The sequence below is a fragment of the Pollachius pollachius genome (genome assembly GCF_949987615.1).
Source record: "Pollachius pollachius genome assembly, chromosome: 10".
NCBI lineage: Eukaryota > Metazoa > Chordata > Actinopteri > Gadiformes > Gadidae > Pollachius > Pollachius pollachius.
The window spans coordinates 562,990-581,278 of record NC_136943.1 but is presented as its reverse complement, the minus strand read 5'-3'; the positions used below and the strand labels follow the sequence as shown (position 1 = coordinate 581,278).

Here is an 18,289-nt window from a genome sequence, read left to right as displayed (position 1 = left end):
CACTGGATACTTTTTTGGCAAATCCGACCTACGCAGGATTGTACCACTAGATGTCACTATTAATATATATAAAAATGATTACAGCTGGATAGGCTACGACAACGCTGCATGAGAGAATATGCCAAATGACTATTGAGGTTGTTGGAACAAAACAGGACATGAAATGGAGAAAGCCATTCTCTATTCAACTTTATTTGTACACAAATTGTGTAATTTGAATCCATTTGAAAACGCATTAAAAAAAATCATCTCTAAAGGCCACCAATACTTAGCATCACTTCTTGATTCTTATTCCCTAGAACTCACAGAATAGGCACAATATTGTACACCGTGTATTTACAATGTTCCCTATTGGATCAAACTGCAGCATAGGCTAATTTATTGTTTATTATAGTGCATGTGCAACTCCGTCATTGCATTGATGTTAAAGAGTCCAAAGACTCATAACATCCCACTCGAACACCTAATAACACGAACAAAAATAAACCATTGGATTCTGCCCTTACAGCTTAAGGCATGACCAATATAAACTATAGCTTAAAACACGTAATTAATGTTGACAAAAGTTACATTAATTTCCAAAAAAACTAAGGGAGCCCCCTCCATGTAATACGTTTTCTATTACAAGAAAGGCTAAGCAAAGTTAATCTTTGCTGATGATAGGGTATGCCACTGGGTCAAATAAAATGCATGACAGCAAAGCAGCCATTAGATTAGATGTGCTTCTGAAGAGCTTGTTTTACATAGACGGTCTTTGAATTACTGGGACAATCTGGAATGTATTCACTCTTTTTGAAGCAATACAGCAATCATCAATGACCATCTTTCTGAGAAAAAAAAATAAAACATCCCAACAATGTATCAAGTTAAAATTCATGCGTCTTAAATAAACATTTTAGGCTTAGGTCAAGAATGAGAAGTGCATGTGAACAGCAAGTCAGTCTTGCAAGCTCATTTACTGCTGGCTCAAGCCATCTGTGCAAGTTATTTCTGTTGTAGTATACAAAATATCCACCTAATTAATGTGCGCCAGTCATTAGTGATGTGGATTAGGATGCATAAAACAGCATTTCCTGATTAAGACTTAAATCACGTTATGGTCCATAAGCTAGAATACTGTGTGCCCAACATTAATGTGTGTGCTTTGTAGCTGATGGGTTGCTGAATAGGCAGGCACCATTACATTCTTATGAAATGCTAATTGATTTTTGCTCAAGATGATAATATTGTATTTTGATATCTGCATTTCTCCTTACTAAAAAAGGATCTCAACATGTGCGTTAGGAGGGCAGCCGACTCCCAAACAAAGAAAATCTGCCATATAGTGCGTGTTCAGTTACATGTGTGGTCAACATGTCGACTGTACACAGTCAAGTCAAGTCAAGGAGGAGGAGGAGGAGGAGGAGGAGGAGGAGGAGGAGGAGGAGGAGGGGGAGGCACCGAGGGGCCGTTCAGTTTTCCTCGATTAGGTTCAAGTCCAGTTCAGTGCAATCTCGCTCAAATAAGTTCCCGCCATCCATTAGGGATCCTGTTCTTTTATTGTTGTCCTCTTCGCTCTCGCTCAGCGGCCCGATACTGCTCCGTCCCAGGAGCTCTGCAGGGGAGAAGGCAGGGAGACGCTCTCCCTGCGCAGGCTTCGCAAACATGCTTACATTAGTCCCAGCGCCGAGGGACTCCCCAGTACCAATCTGCACAGGACAGAGACACATCTTTCTTTACTATTAATCTTCCAAAACGAGATATGTTTTTGGGGGTCTGGGAGCATGGAAACAGGGCTACGGTTGTGAGGAGCGCTGCCTATTGGAGGACCTTCTGCTACTTTATGAAAAGAGACCGGAGACATCCTTGTAGGTGGCTCACACAAACAAACTGAGAAAGTCAACCAAAGAAAAGTAACAAACCCGTCAGGCACCTCCTCACCTGAGTCATCTTGCTGAAGTCGAGGCCCGGCCTGGAGCAGGGCAGGATGTCTGGGTCGTGGCGTCTCTTCAGATAAGGCCTCCGCATGTCGCAAGGCTGGGAGTGGCACCGTGGGAGGGCCGGGCGCGGGACGCGCCTGGAGGAGGAGGGCGTGCTGCAGGCCGAGCTGGGCGAGGGAGAGAGGGCTGGCTGCTCCGTGGCGGGGCGGTCGGCTAAAGGGGCGGCGGGGCCGGAGGCCTCACAGGGCGGCCGCAGCAGCAGGGAGGCGTCCTGCGTGTGCACGGGGGACAGGGAGAAGCGCCGCTGGAGCAGCGAGCGGGAGGAGGCCGGCGGAGCGGGCGAGGAGGAGCAGGAGGACGGTGCGGGGAGGAAGGTGGAGCAGGCACCCCTTAGTGTGTCACAGGGGTCCCAGGGGAAGCTCCAAGGTATCGGGGAGTCAGGATTCAACGCCAGGCTCACAAACATGGGGCTGCAGGAGGAGTGCAGGGAGGAGGTGGTGGCCGAGGAGCTGCGGCCGCAGAGGGGCAGAGAGCTGCTGGCGGCGGACACCAGGCTGGCCATGCTGCCACTCTGGCAGCGATGCCTGACCGGGGTCCAGACCCTGGAGGCGCTGGGGCGCCATGTGGAACGACAACAAGAGAGGTCTTCTGGGACAGAGAGCGAGCGGCAGTGGCGCTTCGGTGGGGGCGGGGGAGAACCGGGGAAGGACAGGTTGGTGACGGAGGCGCTGGGGATTTGAGTTTGATACAGAGGCTCACCCACTGGGACGGGGAGCCGCAGGCCAGAGGATGCGGTTAGGAGGTGGGTCTTGCATGACGGGTAGGCGGCTAAACTGCTCTCTGGGAATGCAGAGATTACCATGAGATCATCTCATCAAATCAACACCAAACATGCTGGGCTTATTTTCTTCATCCACTTACCTGGTGTGGATCCATATGTGCTCAAAGACACTGTCGGACTAGAACCAACCACAGGCAATGGCTGAAACGCAAGTATATTGATCAATTTCATTTTGCCATCATTATTTTTTATTATTTTCTAGAGCAGGAGGCCCCTTGAAACATAGAGTTGGGTTGCAGCCACTTACCACGTTGACATTGAAGGAGAATGCCTTCTGATAAGGATCCTCCAAACTCTGCTTGTGTAGCTGCTCTGTAATAAGCGTCACCATTGCTGTAGCCCAGACTAAAGGGAAGTCATGAAGATGATGGGGGGGGGGGAAGGGGGGGCGAGTGGAGGTATCGGGGGGTTTGTCTGTCAGAAACCTGGCGTGGTTTGCGGCGTCCCCTCTGCACCTCAAACAGCCAGCCTGACCAACTATTCCCTTACACTGTGGTCATCTTCAGGTCGAACTGGGTGGGGTGGGGACATGAGGCAAATTGGTCATGGTATATACAAACATTGACAACAAATCACAGATAAATACACTTTTAAGATGTCCACAACCTTCCAAAGCCAGCTATGTAGGGCTGTGACAACAAAGACTATCTCTCTTAACCAAAAAGGTTAATTGGTTCCTGATGAAGTCAGGTGGATAGGGGCTAGGCCAATGCATGTGGCAGAAAAAAAAATAAGAAGGAGGGACCTGGAGAGTAGAAGGGAAGGACACTGAAAGTGGGGAACGAAGGGGGAGACTGGAGGCATGCGGTCGCGTTGTTGCAAAGAAGACAAAAGGGCCAAGGAAAACGGACAATAGACTTTAAAGTGTTTCTGTTTTACCACGGTAAACAACCACCTCTAAGGAGTTCACAGAGAGCCACAGGACATCCTTTGCAGCCAGACTCAAGAGCTTGTGGTCACACTTCATACAACACAAGTTTGTGTGCACCAATCCCATCGGTTTGCTTTGCCACCAAGATAGTGGCCAGGGAAACTTTGGCCTAGAGGTCCCAAATGGCCCTGGCGCACTTACAACACTCTGACTCAACCTTTGCTCTGGCCTATCTGGCACATGTCTAAAAGCATAATGCTAAAAACTTCATGCAGTTTAAATTAGTAAACATGGCACAGTCTTTCGCCGTTAAACGGATAGCTGCTTATGACAGAGATGTTACCTAATGGCATTGTTCCATGTGTCAAACATGGAGCATATATACTACCTGTGTATGCGACTTATTACATGCTAGTGCTAAATGCCAATTCAACTAGCGAGACCTGTGACTGCCAACTGATCCAAAACCGAAGGTATGAAATGGTCACGTCTTTATTTCGTTTAGGCAAACATGTGGGAAGGCATCAATGCTAAGTACCAATGGCCTATGAATAAGATACAAAACTATTGATCAAGGTTAAGAAAATACCAAGATACCTTTGGTCCATCCCTTAACCTCCAGAAGAAAGTGATCAACGAAATTGAGGTTCACCAACACGTTATTAACATGAGTTGACATGACTTGGGAATAATAATAATACAGATAATAAGCCAAACGTGAGATTTCCAAGAAATGACTACAGACGTAAAAGGACAAAGAGAATGCAAGTCCACATATTTTGGCAACACATGGGGCTAAAGTTATCACATTAAGACTGGATTGTTAATAAGGTTTGGCTTGTTGCATTATCCTCCACCGTACCATGAAAACACTGGGGCTGGATACAGGAAATACATCTAGGATATGAACTAAATATACATTCATCCATTCACAAGAACCACACGGTGACACCAGGAAACATGATGCAGCTCATGTGAATAACCAGGCGTTACCAGGCTCAGAGCTACCCTGTTCCCAGGAGCTAACGTCCTGCTAACTCGCACCCCGGCCTGTGAACTACTGTCACCGGTCGTATCCACCAACATAAATACACAATACACCGTGGCAAGTCCCGACAGAACGACAAAGTAGCGGATAATCGCAGTAATTTTTTTCTTCTCCTACGTAGCTCTGGTGTACTAAAAGGGTCCAGTGCTAGCTTGATAGCTAGCATGCTACTGTTGTCCTAATGTATTACCTGCATTCCGTGTTTCCTTAGCAACCGAGAGCTGCACAGGAGGGCACGGGAGCCGACAGAGTATTTATATACTTTGGACGATACCATCACAGGGGTGAACGGAAATAACCACACATCCAAAATCGATGTATTTTTTCCAATTCTCCCTTTAAATCATCAAGAGGATAATTATTGAAAAGCCGTTTGTAATTTACCCAGCGCTTTTCTCACGTGTTTGGGACGTTCACAGCGTATATACATCACTACCCGCCGGGTCAACTCAGTTAGCCTCTCTCCTTTAACGTTCATACATCTACAAACATCTGCGCAAATATCGATGCGTTATAACCATGACATAAACCTTTCATATTGTGTTTGGGACTTTCCACAACCACCACATTAGCAACATATATCAAAACTATGCAACTATGAACCGGATAGTGATGGCACCTCCGCATTCAATTACTGTGTGTGTGTGTGTGTGTGTGTGTGTGTGTGTGTGTGCGTGTGTGTGTGTGTGTGTGTGTGTGTGTGTGTGTACTATTTTTCACAGCATGGTGCCCTCTGTGTGTGCCTTGCTCAAGAAGCGGTTGCAGGGTTCTGTTAACACAAGAACCACACAGAAATAAGGTTACCACACTTGACTTATTTCAAATGATTGATTTTAACCAGCAATCCACAACCCCGGTCCGTGGACCCGTTAGTACTGGGCCTTGAAATGTTTCCCGATAAGGATTTAGGGATAAATGTCACAAATCGATTATTTAAAAAAAAAAAAAAAAAAAAAGATAACTTCGGCGATGCGAGTCATGTTTTCTCCTCCAATACATAGACATAAAATCGATCATTATGGAAATATACCACTGAAAGATGAGTGTAAGAATTGTAAATGCAATGTGCTTTGCACTACTTTATTTTGAAGTCTCGGGTGACATTTCGTGTGTTTCTCTTATAAGTGCTTCTCTTTCAGTTTTTATATTATTGCATTGGTCAAGGGAGCCTGAGACTCAAGCATTTAAAAGCACTTGCTTTAATTGTTGTGAATATGAAATATTCTGAAAAACAGCGACATCCTTTGTTTAAATAGTGAAGCATCTAAAAAAGACTACCGGTCCCCCAAAAATATTATAAAGACGCGTTTTGGAACAAAAAAGTTTGTGAACCCCTGGTATAAACAACCCGAGCATATGATACGGAAGCCGTAAAGCGGAACGTCCAAAGCACGTTCACGTGACCCCGAAAGAGATCTGCTCGTGCAGAATCAGGAAAGGCACTGCGCCCACTGTTATCGAGGTGCACTGGGTGAATGCAGGAGCAGGGGTCCCACCAGTACCAGGTCAATAGCGGCTTAGATATGGCGAAGGAAACATTCAGCAAAGACGAGACCCTTTCTATGAGGAGAAAATTAATCGGGTATGTAACTCGTTTAGTTTGCTTCAAAGAGATTATAACTTCCAGTTGCTCGCCACGTCAATGTGCATGCATTGAGTGTGCATTAGTTCATATTTCAGGATTGTGCAATGGATCACGCTACGTTCCGTTAAAACTATGTGTTTTCTCCAATGGTAGGCAATCCATCAAATTGTTTTATTCGGACGACCCGGTTAAAATAGTAAGAGGTCGAGGACAATACCTGTATGACGAAAAGGACGTGCGTTATTTGGACTGCATCAGCAACGTCCACCATGGTGAAATATTAATTACATTTACCAATCATAAACACGATGATCAGAAACATTAACTGTGCTCCTCTGAACCCTTGCACTCCGTCTCTTATCAGTTGGCCACTGTCACCCAGACGTCACTCGGGCCGCCACCGCTCAGATGGAGCTCCTCAACACCAACTCTCGCTTTCTGCACGACAACATCATCTCGTATGCAAATCGACTATCTGCGACTCTTCCGGACAAACTCACTGTTTTCTACTTTGTTAATTCAGGGTGTGTAGGTCATGCATACCCCGTAAGGCTCATATCATTCCAAGTCGTCTTCTTTTACTACGGTTTTCCATACATTGCATTTTGACTTGACAGCTCCGAGGCCAACGACCTTGCTCTGCGCTTGGCCCAGCAGTACACCCAACACGAAGATGTGATTGTTCTAGACCAGTAAGGCTTTTTTTTTTCCTTCTACAATGTTTACAGTGACACCAGACTCTTATAGTGGTTATAATCAAACTCTTCATGTGCCAGTGCATACCATGGTCATCTCAAGTCCCTCATCGACATAAGCCCATACAAGTTCCGAAAACTGTCAGGTCAGAAGGAATGGGTTCATGTGGTGTGTATCCTCCGGCCAGCATCATTCACAAACCTCTGAGAGAAGAGAACTGTGGACTTTTTGATCAGCAACCCTTGGATACCATGTCCCCCTTGCAGGCACCCTTGCCCGATGTCTACAGGGGGTTGTACCGAGAAGACCACCCTAACCCAGGGGAAGCATACGCAGACACCGTAAGAGATGTGATTGATGACGTGCACAGCAAAGGGCGTAAGGTATGCCTAAAGAGACCCGGAGGAAACCGATCAGAAACGGAGAAACACCAGCTATGACCATCCTGGTGGCACGAAGTATTCCTAACCCCTTTTTTACATTCTTCCCAGATCTCTGCATTCTTTTGTGAGTCCTTGCCAAGTGTTGGAGGCCAAATCATTCTGCCGCAAGGATACTTAACTAAAGTGTCAGAGTGAGTAATGGCTCCACTACGACATACTATAAGAAGAAACCAAGGGAACTGACGGAACCCGGCGCCGACGTTGCTTCTGCCTGCAGATACGTGCGCTCAGCGGGGGGCGTGCTCGTGGTGGACGAGGTGCAGACGGGCTTCGGCCGGGTGGGGAGTCACTTCTGGGCCTTTCAGATGCAGGGGGAGGCGTGCTGTCCCGACATCGTGACCATGGGGAAGCCCATGGGGAACGGCCATCCTCTGGCCTGCGTGGCCACCACCGAGGAGATAGCCAGGGCCTTCACCGGCACGGGGGTGGAGTACTTCAACACGGTGAGGCCGCCCGGGACCTGCGCTTTACCGTGTGCGGCGTTTAAACTTAATGTTTTGAACATACCAAAATACCTTTCAACATGCTTTTTTGATAAAGCATTTAACCAAAACGGGAACTCTTCTTACATTTGACTACACAGTACACCATGTTTTGTGTGTCTCTGGTGTTCCATAAAGTTTGGAGGGAACCCGGTGTCTTGTGCGATTGGCTTGGCAGTCCTAAACGTCCTAGAGCAGGAAGACATGAGAGGGAACGCCACCAGGGTGGGGGCGCACCTTAAAGACCTGCTCAACAAGCTCCGAACGAAGCATCAGATAGTTGGGGATGTCCGGTAAGGGTGTGTGCTTACCCGGGTAGAATGGCAATGCATATTGGATTTCCCTCATGGAAATAGCAAAGAGAATTGGGTCAACAAAGAGTATTTACTTAAAAACTGTTATTCGAAGGGCTTGTTAATACCAGCCCTTGTAGTATATACCTTCTGAGGAATCTCAATCATGTGTGAATTCTGTGTGGAAGATAGAATATGTGGCAAGGAAATCATACATCATAGCAATTCAGTTGCAATTCTCCATTCTCATTATGGATCCAATTAAGAAAAGCAACACTGAACTATTAATGTTTACCACAGGGCCGATACTGTATCATTGCTCCCTCTAGTGGACACTATTCAGTATGCTGAGTACTCCATTTAATATTATCCATCAACAGCCCATATTAATGCCATAATGTTTACTTAACAGTGGGGTAGGGCTGTTTCTCGGTCTGGAGCTGGTGATCGACCGAGAGCTAAGGACTCCCGCCACTGAGGTCGCAGCAGCAGTGGTGAAAAGGTGGGGATTAGTGTTAGTTTCACCACAGAGCAAGTGTTGACAAGTTTTTACCTTTTAGTTCATATGCACACAACTCTGAAAAAACATTGCATAGGACCACATAACGTTGATGACATACAATGGTACGTCTTTTTGTTTCAGTAGCCACACTGGGAAAGTGCGTAACATTGAGTCTGCTTTGTACAGGTTAAAAGAGGAGAGGATCTTTGTGAGTACAGACGGCCCGTTTGAGAGTGTGATCAAATTCAAGCCCCCCATGTGCTTCAGCATAGCAGACGCAGAACTCGTGGCGCAGAAAATTGACAACGTACTCACTGGTGAGGAAGTTAAATTACTTCAATAAATGCATTAAAACATTCGCAATAAACCTTCATGCTGATCTAGTCTCAAACTATCACCAGTCCCTAGTAATATAAATTAAAAATCTCAACTCGAGAAAAAATAAAGACATCTAATGTTCGATAAACCTGTAGAAAAACTTTAATAGCATTAGACATTGTTCGATGGTCACATTCAGAAGGTTCAGAGGTAGAAATGTGAATAAACGTAATGCCTCACTTTGTTTCAACAAAAGTAATTAAATATTCTTGTATTTTTCACTTTGGCAAAAGTGTAACAACTATCCTCATCTCTCATTTAACACTTCTAAACAAAATGTCAATAAATATAAAGTGGAGCAGGAAGCTCTAGATGAATACTGTGATCAAACTGAGTAACCGTAATGCATGATTCCTGTTTTGTTTCCTTCAGACATGCCAGTGATCATTCCCTAACCTTAATCCAGAGTAATCCAAAACCAATGACTGAGGATAACTACTGCAGATCCAGGAAATGTCAACTGGTTATGCCAAAATATTAAACAATATCAAAATACTGTATTATTGTCTTTGTTTAAGTAAGTATACCTCATTACCCTAACATCACTTTTTCCACCCAGGGCATTTCCCTCCCCCCCCCAAAATGACCACTCAGAATTAAGATCCCTTTGTAAGGGATCTTAAGATAAGTCATTGGGATATGCACTTACCAGAGCACTACCTTCAAACCTTTAGGACCCGAGTGTCCCACCAACACCCGTCCCGTCAGCCACAGAGCTAGTGGACCCTAAGCCACAGGCACTGAAGCCCTCTGCTGCTTACCAGCCGTCCATGTTTTAGCATTACCAGAACACGCAAGCCATTTAACAGTACAAAAACATTTAACATTAGTTTTACAAATAATAACAAAGGGATCCGTGTGTAATATAAACAAAAAGTTTATTTCTACCAATTTGCCCAAGACACTAGAGGAATGAGTTTCCAGTGAGAGAGGGAGTGCCCTCTTACATTAACAAGCTTGCGCTTCGGGGTATATCATTGAACTAGTAAAGCCACTTAAAATTGCAAACATGAAAAGGGGGAAGAATTTCCTTAAAAGCCAAAAAGAAAAACGAAATTAGAAATGCTGGTTGTTTTCGTCTACTTTGCCAACTGCAAACATTCACTTAACACGCTTACAATGAAATCGTTTGATTCTTTTAATCCCTTATCCTGCGTCACCCCACATCCCAAGCCATGCAACTCTCATCCAGCACGGGAGGGAAAAATAAAAAGTAACTAAACATCTAGAAACACCAAAAAGGAAAATAAGCAAAATTGTTTTATTTCATGAGCTTTAAAAGCTCCAGCTCCTGCGTGTTGGTAAATCCAGTAGACAAGTAAAATACAACCATACAATACATTAGATTCAAAAAGGTACCAAAAAGTACAGTAAAAATAACACTTCCATCGCTGGAAATGTAAATGGACACAAAACAATATAAAATAAAAAGTGGAAAAGTGACATTTGCTTCCCCAGTTCCTCACTTGATCTGTACAAATGGAGCATGAGTCCAAATTTCAGCCAACTCCAAAGGAAAAGCCAGAGGCCATGTTCTCTGTGGGCAGACCATGGGCTCCATGTCTTACTTACTTTAGACCTTAAAGGAAAAACACGATGCTTAACGTTACTCAGTCGATACGCAACACACGGCATGCAGTCAAGTGACAAGACACGTGTATGGATGTCATTTACACATCAGCTAAATGGACACAGACACACAGAAAGAGGGGGGAAAGGGGCCACTAGCTGCCACACCTAGCACCCCCACTGAAAAAGGGCCCCTCGTTCTTTGAATCTAAACCACCACCACCATCTCAACCCTTATTGATCCAGTAGTGTTTGTAGGGATGCATCTTAAAATGGTTGGCACATGGAATGAATCCATCGTTAATGATTACAGACCCCCGAGGCACAGCAAACCCTGACCCCGCCCCTTTCCAACACAATGTTTGAATGGATTTAGACTAGATGGAGAAATTTTGAGTCAAAAAGGCACTAATGGTTACAGCTAGGTTGTCATTACCGTAGATGATGCAAAAAATGCATACCTGCACTACATGTGATCAGTATGGCTTGAAGCTACTCTGGTGGCCTCCACGTCTTGGAGTTTTCCCATAGCTTGTATTGCCCTGGTCTGGAGGACAAGAGAAAAAGGGACTGAGTTCTTCTGTACAACAAGGAGGACCAAGAAAAATAAAGTTTCTCTCATTCGCGACTCTTTCTGGGGGGCGGTTATCGCTTACTGTAGTCATAGCCACCCCCATAGCCGTAATACGAGTAGTCATAGTTCCCGTAGGCGCCGTAGCCTCCGTAGCCCTGCTGTCCGTAGCCGCCGTAGCCCTGGTTGTAGCCCTGGTTCCAGTAGTTGTTGTAGCCCTGGTTCCAGTTCTGCCCCCCCTGGCCTATACAGAACGGCACAGTCAACCAGCGATGGTCAGCCATTGTCAACGCGGACCACAGAAGCTCCTGCTAGGCTTGGAGGCGTGTTTAGGTCTTAATGTACCGGCGGTGATACTTACCTCCGCGACCCCTGCCGCGACCCCCGCCGTATCCACTGCCCCCGCGGCCGCCGTACTGCTGCTGCTGGTACACCTCTTTGGGCTGCGCTATTTTGATCTCACACTGCAGCCACACACACACACACACACAACACAGAACGTTAACACTTGATCCCCACCGGAGCAGGGCCACCTAATGATGAACAACTGTTGTGCGCGGTGGTCTACCTTGCTGCCGCTGACGTTATGAAATTTCTTTTCCAAAACCTTCTTAACTGGGGTCTCGTCCTTGTACGTGATGAACACAAAACCCCTCCTCTTGTCCGTCTTTGGGTCCTGTGGAAGCTCGATTGTCTCAATCTAAACATTTCGGGGGAGAGAAATAAGAAAAAGCAGGAAGAGTTGTTAGATTAAAGGGCAAGACAAGTGAACCACCGACCGAAGCCTTAATAACACCACCCGGACGAACGACGCACCTCTCCGAAGGTTCCAAAATACTCCTGGATGACGTCTTTTTCTGTGTCTGGGTTGAGGCCGCCGACAAAGATCTTCTTCACCGGCTCCTTCTTCATCGCCATGGCCTTCTTGGGGTCGATCTGTCGGCCGTCTAGTCGGTGTTCCTTTTGTTCCAGGACCTTGGCAGAGCAGCGATGGGTTAGTGAGCTCCGGTCAACATTTCCCCTCCCAACTGTAAAACACACGCAACACAACCGCTCCACTCACCCTTTCTACACTGGCTGCTTCTTTGAAGAGGATGAAGCCGAAGCCTCTGGATCGCCCGGTCTGCTGGTCCATCTTAATGGTGCAGTCAGTCACCTCGCCGAACTTAGAGAAGTAATCTTTGAGATCCTTCTTACTAGTGTCCCAACTGAGACCCCCGACGAACATTTTCCTGAACAAAAAAGGAGTGTGGGGGGGGGGGTGTATATGGTCACATATTTGAAGACCACCACCATAACTTCTGCTGCTGCTTTCGGGGGACTGAATGTCCAACCTGCCCTCCATGGACTCATCTGTTGCAGCCGATGACGTAAAAGGCAGCGGAATCACTGACTGTACAACGCGTACGGTTCGTTTTTAGCGTCAACATAGCCGACATGCATGCAATCCAATCGTAAAAAACACGCTGGACACGGTGCATACTTAAGTAACAGTCATTGCATGTTGGTTTTGATCCTTGCCAAAACGCCCATCCCCCCTCCGCTTTGCACATGGCGCCAACAAAGCCCGACCGAACAAAGGATCCGGGGCGAAAGACGGGGCGCATATTCCCCATGTTTCCCCAAACGTAACGAAACACCACCTTACCCTGCATCCTCCTCGCCCTTGCTGGCGTTGATCTGGCCGCCTTCCGACGCTCCGTTCTGAGAGTCGCCGTCCGTCGCTTCCTCCGCGCCGCAGGCTTCGGGCCCGGCGCCCTCCTCGCACTCTTCCACCGCGTCGCCTCCGTTCCCCTCCTCGGTGTGCGCGGCCCCGCCGTTATATTCCTCCTCCTGCTCCCCTTCGTGACCGTTCTCCGATGTCTCCATGAACTGTTGCTCAGTGTCCGACATGGTTGGACTACTACGATTCCTTTAACCTGAAACGACACAGTGCTTTAGTGTGGACACGCGACGTGGTGCACGCCATTTGCGCCCGGCCGGCCGGGGAGAGCCTTTCCTCCTCCACCATCTTGGCCGGCGCGATGGCGTCCCGTACAGCCGCAGAAATTCACGATTTTAACAGTGACTGCGTGTGATTAATCGTTTGGTTTGGTCCAATGTCGAGCATCCTCATCCCATGTAAAGAGAAACAAACGCCGGCGACATTGTAACTCATTATCGCGCACACAAAACCAATCGGACTAGCGAATTCGCAGTTACGTAATGCGGAGGCCGTGCGCGACACTGCATGCTTTGTTACTTGAAATGCGCGGAAAAAAACAGCTATTCTTTCAACCTAAGAGTGATCTAATGGTAGCACGGTACTTACAGAATAATACAATTATGAAAACAAGCGTGATGGATGCTTGAAATGCCGCTTACTGGTCACACGGAGACGGAGAGCTCTCTTCAAGATGGATTCTCCCATTCGACGCCAACTCGTGGTTAGTTTTATAGAACCGGTAGGAAAATCACCATTAGATCCAGGAAGCCCGCTGATTGGACAAGCGATGCTGCCACTCGGCGAACCGGCCAATCAAGTTTAAGTGTTCCGTTTTCGTGCGCCACTTATTCACGCCCTTTTCATTTGGGAACTCGCAGTACCTTTCCTGCCTTTCATATCATCTGTTTCATTAGGTTTATATTCTGATCTGTGGTAAACGTGATTGTCTTCGAGCGACAGCCCTGATGTTTTTGTAAACATCGCAGTTATATACTAATGATTGAGTATACATGTATTAGATTTATATCTTTTGTTGATCGATTCCGTTTGAATGACACATTGATGTCTCTAGCTGAGATGTAGGTTACTTCAATGAATCATTTGAATCACAAGCTGTTTAAACTACTAAGTGTGAAGAATGTGGTTGAAACTATTGTCTCCTTCCTGAATAATGCTGAATTTTAAGATCAGTGGGCCAATATTTGATTTTGGATTCAAGAGATGATGTGACCCAATAGTTGTGGCAAAATAGGCAGTCTGTTGGTATACCAATAGAAGCATAATATATAGCCTATAATATGAGGATGTATCAATATTGAGTCTGCTACGTTGATAATCTTTGATTGTCCAGATCAGGGGTCATGACATACAACTATAGGATCATACTTGACTCTTTCAGTGATTGCATTACATATGGCTGGTTGGGCAACAAGGCTGAAAATAGATGGCATTATCAACATGTAATTTCATTTAAATATGTTGTCCCTCTGTGACCGAGAGCTGCATCTTTTGAGGACAACGTCTCAATAAAAGAAAACCATTTACCATGATACCACAGTCAGAGTAGATTATGTAATGGAAGGAAGTGGAATAAGAATCATTCGTTCCACCTAAATTGCCTGATTTGCAATGAATTAATATCTTCCCTGACATTATGTAAGATGTTCCTCGGCCATTTGAAAAATTTCAGGTCAGTTGTGTGGCTCTTCCTAACTGAAAATGTGTCAGACATACCCCTGTTCTAGGTTATACCTTCTAACATGATGCAACAACACCAACCCTTGGAGTACGGTGCTCATTCCGATTGGTTAATCAAGGGTCAGTGGCGATCTTGAGATGCGGCATGCTGTGTGAATGACTTAGTTTGGGAACATGTACTTCATGTCTCTGTGAGGGCAGTCATTGACCCACTGCCATCTAGGGCATTCCTTAGGTCAGACCTGGGTGTCTCTGAGGCTGTAGAGGATGTGAGGAGACATTCAATGACGCAAAAAAAGATAAACTAACAGGATTCAATGTTTTGTTTTCCGTTGAAATCTGTTATGTTATACATTCATTTTAGTTCTTCATGACCTCTAGTGGTTGAACTGCAACATTGAACTACAGGAAATTATCTTTGAACCTTTAGGATCAGGATGTCAAGAGAATTGTTAATGGTTATTGGACTTGGAATTATTATGTGTCTATCTGGGTGTCAAAACATCCACAAGAAAAAGCACATCAGGACAAAAACACAAACAACATGTCATATTGGTGCCAGTTAGTCGTTCAGTCATAAGGCCAAATTGAATGAATTCATCCATTCATTTCATAAGCATTTTATTAGTGATGATGGTGTGATTGGCATGCATGGCATAAACATTATAAGCATTAATGTTATATGTCTTCATCAATATGCCTCCCACTAATATTCTTATCAACATTCTGTTTTTTATCATTGAAGAGACCAATGTTTGGTGTGATGATAACAGATTTGAGGCAGAGCTGCACAATATCATTATTGCAAGATGAGTGATGTCAGTATAAAAGTCCATTCAGGGAATATGTCAATATGTGTTTGAGAATAGAGATGGGGAAACATCTTGCCTGGGCTTTCCAAGTCCTTCCGGCCTGTCGGCTGTAACTCTTTGGGGAGAAAACGTTATCTTCTGGAAATCATAGATGGAAGCAATTTCCAAAGATGGTCTCCCATATTACTGCAGGGCTTGTACATCAGAATGCATCATGGGACTTTTTGATGGAGATACTACGCCATATTGAGAGGACTCAAAAGAGTGGTATCCTAACTCCCAAATGTACCTAAATATACCATACATTAGGATAATTAATACTTTGTTTTTCCACGTCTCGCAGGCCGTTTCCAACCCAACAATAATTTCACGACTGATGAATTCCACAATAATATTTGCTGCCAAAATGGAAATTTCTAAATATGCAGAAGCCATGGGGGTTATGAAATCCCAGCAGTGCCCCTGGTACAAGCTTCATGGTACAGATTTTTGACCTATAGGAATGGACCAAATATAAATGTTCTGTTTTGATCGTATAGAAACCAATTCTATACGACCTCTCTGAGGTGTCTTTGCAATTATATTATGCATTTGCTATTGATAGTTCCATCCCCAAGAACAAACATACAGAGTGTATAATCAATATTACTTTTATCAGTTTAAAGTGCTCAATAGCGGTGTGTCTTCTCCTACTTCATCCAGGTTGATAGCTTATGTAATCTAATAAAATACAGGTAATAACTAATAATAATAATGATGTGAAGTGTATGGGAACCCAAGACCAAGCTAATGGATATCGATGGGTAATAATGTCAAGGCTTTATTTATGTGATGTTATGTTATTTAGGTTCAAAATGCGCAAAAACTCCTCAACACGAACGACAATCCTTCTCTTCGGCTTCGCGATGGCCTTCTTGGGGTAAATTTGTCGGCCATGTAGCAGGTGGTCCTTCTGCTCGAAGACCTGGGCAGAGCCGTTACAGGGGTTAGTTGGCCCTGTTTAACATTTCCCTTCCAACTGTTAAATACACTCCATCACTCACTTACCTTTTCTACACTGGCTGCTTCTTTGAAGAGGATAAAGCCAAAGCCTCTTGATCGCCCGGTCTGCTTGTCAGTCTTAATAGTGCAGTCAGTCACCTCGCCAAATTTAGAGAAGTAATCTTTGAGATCCTTATTACTAGTGTCCCATCTGAGACGTCCAACAAACATTTTCCTAAACAAAAATGGGAAAAATATGTTAGACAATTCACAATATACTGAGGTGCACGTGTTCTAACTGGTAGAATAGAACGGCAATAGAAATGCTCACTGTACAGTGATTTTTCTTTTCTTTTCTTCAACTCAGCCTAGGTAAAAGATGTTCACCGTTTCCACAAAGTGAAATACAACTACCCTGGATCCTCTTCTTCGCTGGCGTTGTTCGCACCGCCTTCCGACGCTCCGTTCTGAGAGTCGCCGTCCGTCGCTTCCTCCGCGCCGCAGGCTTCGGGCCCGGCGCCCTCCTCCACCGCGTGGCCTCCGTTCCCCTCCTCGGTGTGCGCGGCCCCGCCGTTATATTCCTCCTCCTGCTCCCCTTCGTTACCGTTCTCCGACGTCTCCGTGAACTGTCGCTCAGTGTCCGACATGGTTGGACTGCTCCGATTCCTCTGACCTGAAACGACACAGTGCTCAGATATTGAAAAAACAAATGCTCTCCATCGCACGCCATTCATGCCATGCCATACATTCAAAGAAAATTGTAATTTTATCATATCATTAAGCCCCGAAGGAGAACGTCAAAACCTTTATCCGTGCAAAATGGTTCAACCATGGTGATCAATCCATAATTTCCTTGTATATCAAGTAATACGTTCATATTTTCCTATTGTTATGGTTTAGAACTCCTAACTTCCTAATTGGTCTGGTGACGTCATCATACGGGGTAAACAGAACCTAACGGTGCAAGTCAAGGCACGCACCCACAGGTGGGCCAAGGTGCGCACCACCGCGGGGGACAACCCTACTAGTGTCCCATCTGAGACGTCCAACAAGTCATGACCCCTGATCTGGACAATCAAAGATTATCAACGTAGCAGACTCAATATTGATACATCCTCGGGGTAAACAGAACCTAACGGTGCAAGTTAGGTTCTGAAGGCACGCACCCACAGAAGGGCCGAGGTGCGCACCACCGCGGCTTACAACCCACAGGTCTCGGGGAAACTTCAGCAACATTTTATTTTTAATCTGCGCCATGGATTTCACTAACTAGCCTTCTTCTCCTTTGATTTTGCTGACGAATAGGATAGTTAAAGCCGAGCTGCTCACAACACGTATGTGTAACATCATGACTTTATAAAGAATACCGGATATTAAACCTGTTATAATGCCCCAGACAAGCTCGCAATAGAGACAGCTCAAACATATTTCAGAAACGAATAACTATTAACATTTTATTGTGTAACTCGTTATCACACAAACGAAACCAAACAGGGATCGGAAGAACTTTTTTTCCTCGTTACTTTAAATACAAAACAAATAGTACAATCCTGAAAAATACTTCAAAATACTTACTGGTCGCACAAACGGAGAGCTCTATTAAAGATGGATATCCTGTTGGACCCCACCTCAAGGGACGTTCTAAAGAAGGTTTAGGAGAGACTCCAGCAAGATTGAAGAATGTGACTAAGGGAGCACTGCAGCCCCAAGGTATTCCTGGGTTCCTGTTAAGACATTGTTCACGCCCTTTTTCTGCCGTTAATATCTCTATCACAGCATTGTTTAATCACAAATCGTGATATTTTTGCTTGTGTTCATGTTAGTCATGTACAAATGTATAAGATACTTATGTATTGTTTATCGACTCAGTTTACATTACATATAGATGTATTAAA

The 18,289-nt window shown here is 45.2% G+C and overlaps 4 protein-coding genes across 5 annotated transcripts; 1 reads left to right on the top strand and 3 right to left on the bottom strand.

The window, feature by feature from the left end:
* Positions 1-170: 170 nt before the first annotated feature.
* LOC307081698 (protein FAM53C-like) lies at positions 171-4,886 on the bottom strand. Of its 2 annotated transcripts, XM_079744963.1 has the most exons (5): positions 4,870-4,886; positions 3,008-3,272; positions 2,841-2,901; positions 1,921-2,759; positions 171-1,688 (listed from the first exon to the last, which is right to left on the bottom strand). In XM_079744963.1, exons 2-5 carry the CDS (start codon positions 3,089-3,091, stop codon positions 1,452-1,454), a joined length of 1,221 nt encoding a protein of 406 aa, XP_079601089.1. In that variant the 5' UTR covers positions 3,092-3,272; positions 4,870-4,886; the 3' UTR covers positions 171-1,451. The 2 variants fall into 2 exon arrangements, with proteins under 2 accessions (XP_079601089.1, XP_079601090.1); XM_079744964.1 differs by lacking the exon at positions 4,870-4,886 and having other exon boundaries at positions 3,008-3,966.
* A 1,231-nt stretch (positions 4,887-6,117) lies between these two features.
* Positions 6,118-9,773, top strand: phykpl (5-phosphohydroxy-L-lysine phospho-lyase). The gene is made up of 12 exons (XM_079744961.1): positions 6,118-6,261; positions 6,418-6,536; positions 6,629-6,788; positions 6,882-6,956; positions 7,041-7,128; positions 7,227-7,343; positions 7,452-7,534; positions 7,621-7,846; positions 8,024-8,178; positions 8,591-8,680; positions 8,867-8,997; positions 9,431-9,773. Exons 1-12 carry the CDS (start codon positions 6,155-6,157, stop codon positions 9,451-9,453), a joined length of 1,374 nt encoding a protein of 457 aa, XP_079601087.1. The 5' UTR covers positions 6,118-6,154; the 3' UTR covers positions 9,454-9,773.
* Positions 9,774-9,919: 146 nt separating this feature from the next.
* Positions 9,920-13,623, bottom strand: LOC307081699 (heterogeneous nuclear ribonucleoprotein A/B-like). Its single transcript, XM_079744965.1, has 9 exons — positions 13,510-13,623; positions 12,847-13,117; positions 12,262-12,430; positions 12,015-12,173; positions 11,767-11,898; positions 11,560-11,662; positions 11,284-11,442; positions 11,089-11,174; positions 9,920-10,637 (listed from the first exon to the last, which is right to left on the bottom strand). Exons 2-8 carry the CDS (start codon positions 13,089-13,091, stop codon positions 11,104-11,106), a joined length of 1,038 nt encoding a protein of 345 aa, XP_079601091.1. The 5' UTR covers positions 13,092-13,117; positions 13,510-13,623; the 3' UTR covers positions 9,920-10,637; positions 11,089-11,103.
* Positions 13,624-15,297: 1,674 nt separating this feature from the next.
* LOC307081703 (heterogeneous nuclear ribonucleoprotein A/B-like) lies at positions 15,298-18,103 on the bottom strand. The gene is made up of 4 exons (XM_079744975.1): positions 17,970-18,103; positions 16,809-17,067; positions 16,461-16,629; positions 15,298-16,377 (listed from the first exon to the last, which is right to left on the bottom strand). The coding sequence occupies exons 2-4, from the start codon at positions 17,039-17,041 to the stop codon at positions 16,234-16,236; spliced, it is 546 nt and encodes a 181-aa protein (XP_079601101.1). The 5' UTR covers positions 17,042-17,067; positions 17,970-18,103; the 3' UTR covers positions 15,298-16,233.
* Between the last annotated feature and the right edge of the window lie 186 nt (positions 18,104-18,289).

What these genes read in the sequence shown, in the direction of transcription:
- LOC307081698 (XM_079744963.1), bottom strand. Translation starts at nt 3,091, where the DNA reads ATGGTGACGCTTATTACAGAGCAGCTACACAAGCAGAGTTTGGAGGAT. An exon ending in TCTCCTTCAATGTCAACGTG is followed by an intron (nt 2,902 to 3,007) that starts GTAAGTGGCTGC and finishes CTTGCGTTTCAG; the next exon opens with CCATTGCCTGTGGTTGGTTC. An exon ending in ACTTCAGCAAGATGACTCAG is followed by an intron (nt 1,689 to 1,920) that starts GTGAGGAGGTGC and finishes TGTCCTGTGCAG; the next exon opens with ATTGGTACTGGGGAGTCCCT.
- phykpl (XM_079744961.1), top strand. Translation starts at nt 6,155, where the DNA reads ATGCAGGAGCAGGGGTCCCACCAGTACCAGGTCAATAGCGGCTTAGAT. An exon ending in CATCAGCAACGTCCACCATG is followed by an intron (nt 6,537 to 6,628) that starts GTGAAATATTAA and finishes GTCTCTTATCAG; the next exon opens with TTGGCCACTGTCACCCAGAC. An exon ending in CAGATAGTTGGGGATGTCCG is followed by an intron (nt 8,179 to 8,590) that starts GTAAGGGTGTGT and finishes TTTACTTAACAG; the next exon opens with TGGGGTAGGGCTGTTTCTCG.
- LOC307081699 (XM_079744965.1), bottom strand. Translation starts at nt 13,091, where the DNA reads ATGTCGGACACTGAGCAACAGTTCATGGAGACATCGGAGAACGGTCAC. An exon ending in AAGCAGCCAGTGTAGAAAGG is followed by an intron (nt 12,174 to 12,261) that starts GTGAGTGGAGCG and finishes TGCTCTGCCAAG; the next exon opens with GTCCTGGAACAAAAGGAACA. An exon ending in TCGCGGCAGGGGTCGCGGAG is followed by an intron (nt 11,443 to 11,559) that starts GTAAGTATCACC and finishes CGTTCTGTATAG; the next exon opens with GCCAGGGGGGGCAGAACTGG.
- LOC307081703 (XM_079744975.1), bottom strand. Translation starts at nt 17,041, where the DNA reads ATGTCGGACACTGAGCGACAGTTCACGGAGACGTCGGAGAACGGTAAC. An exon ending in AGCGAAGAAGAGGATCCAGG is followed by an intron (nt 16,630 to 16,808) that starts GTAGTTGTATTT and finishes ATTTTTGTTTAG; the next exon opens with GAAAATGTTTGTTGGACGTC. An exon ending in AAGCAGCCAGTGTAGAAAAG is followed by an intron (nt 16,378 to 16,460) that starts GTAAGTGAGTGA and finishes GGCTCTGCCCAG; the next exon opens with GTCTTCGAGCAGAAGGACCA.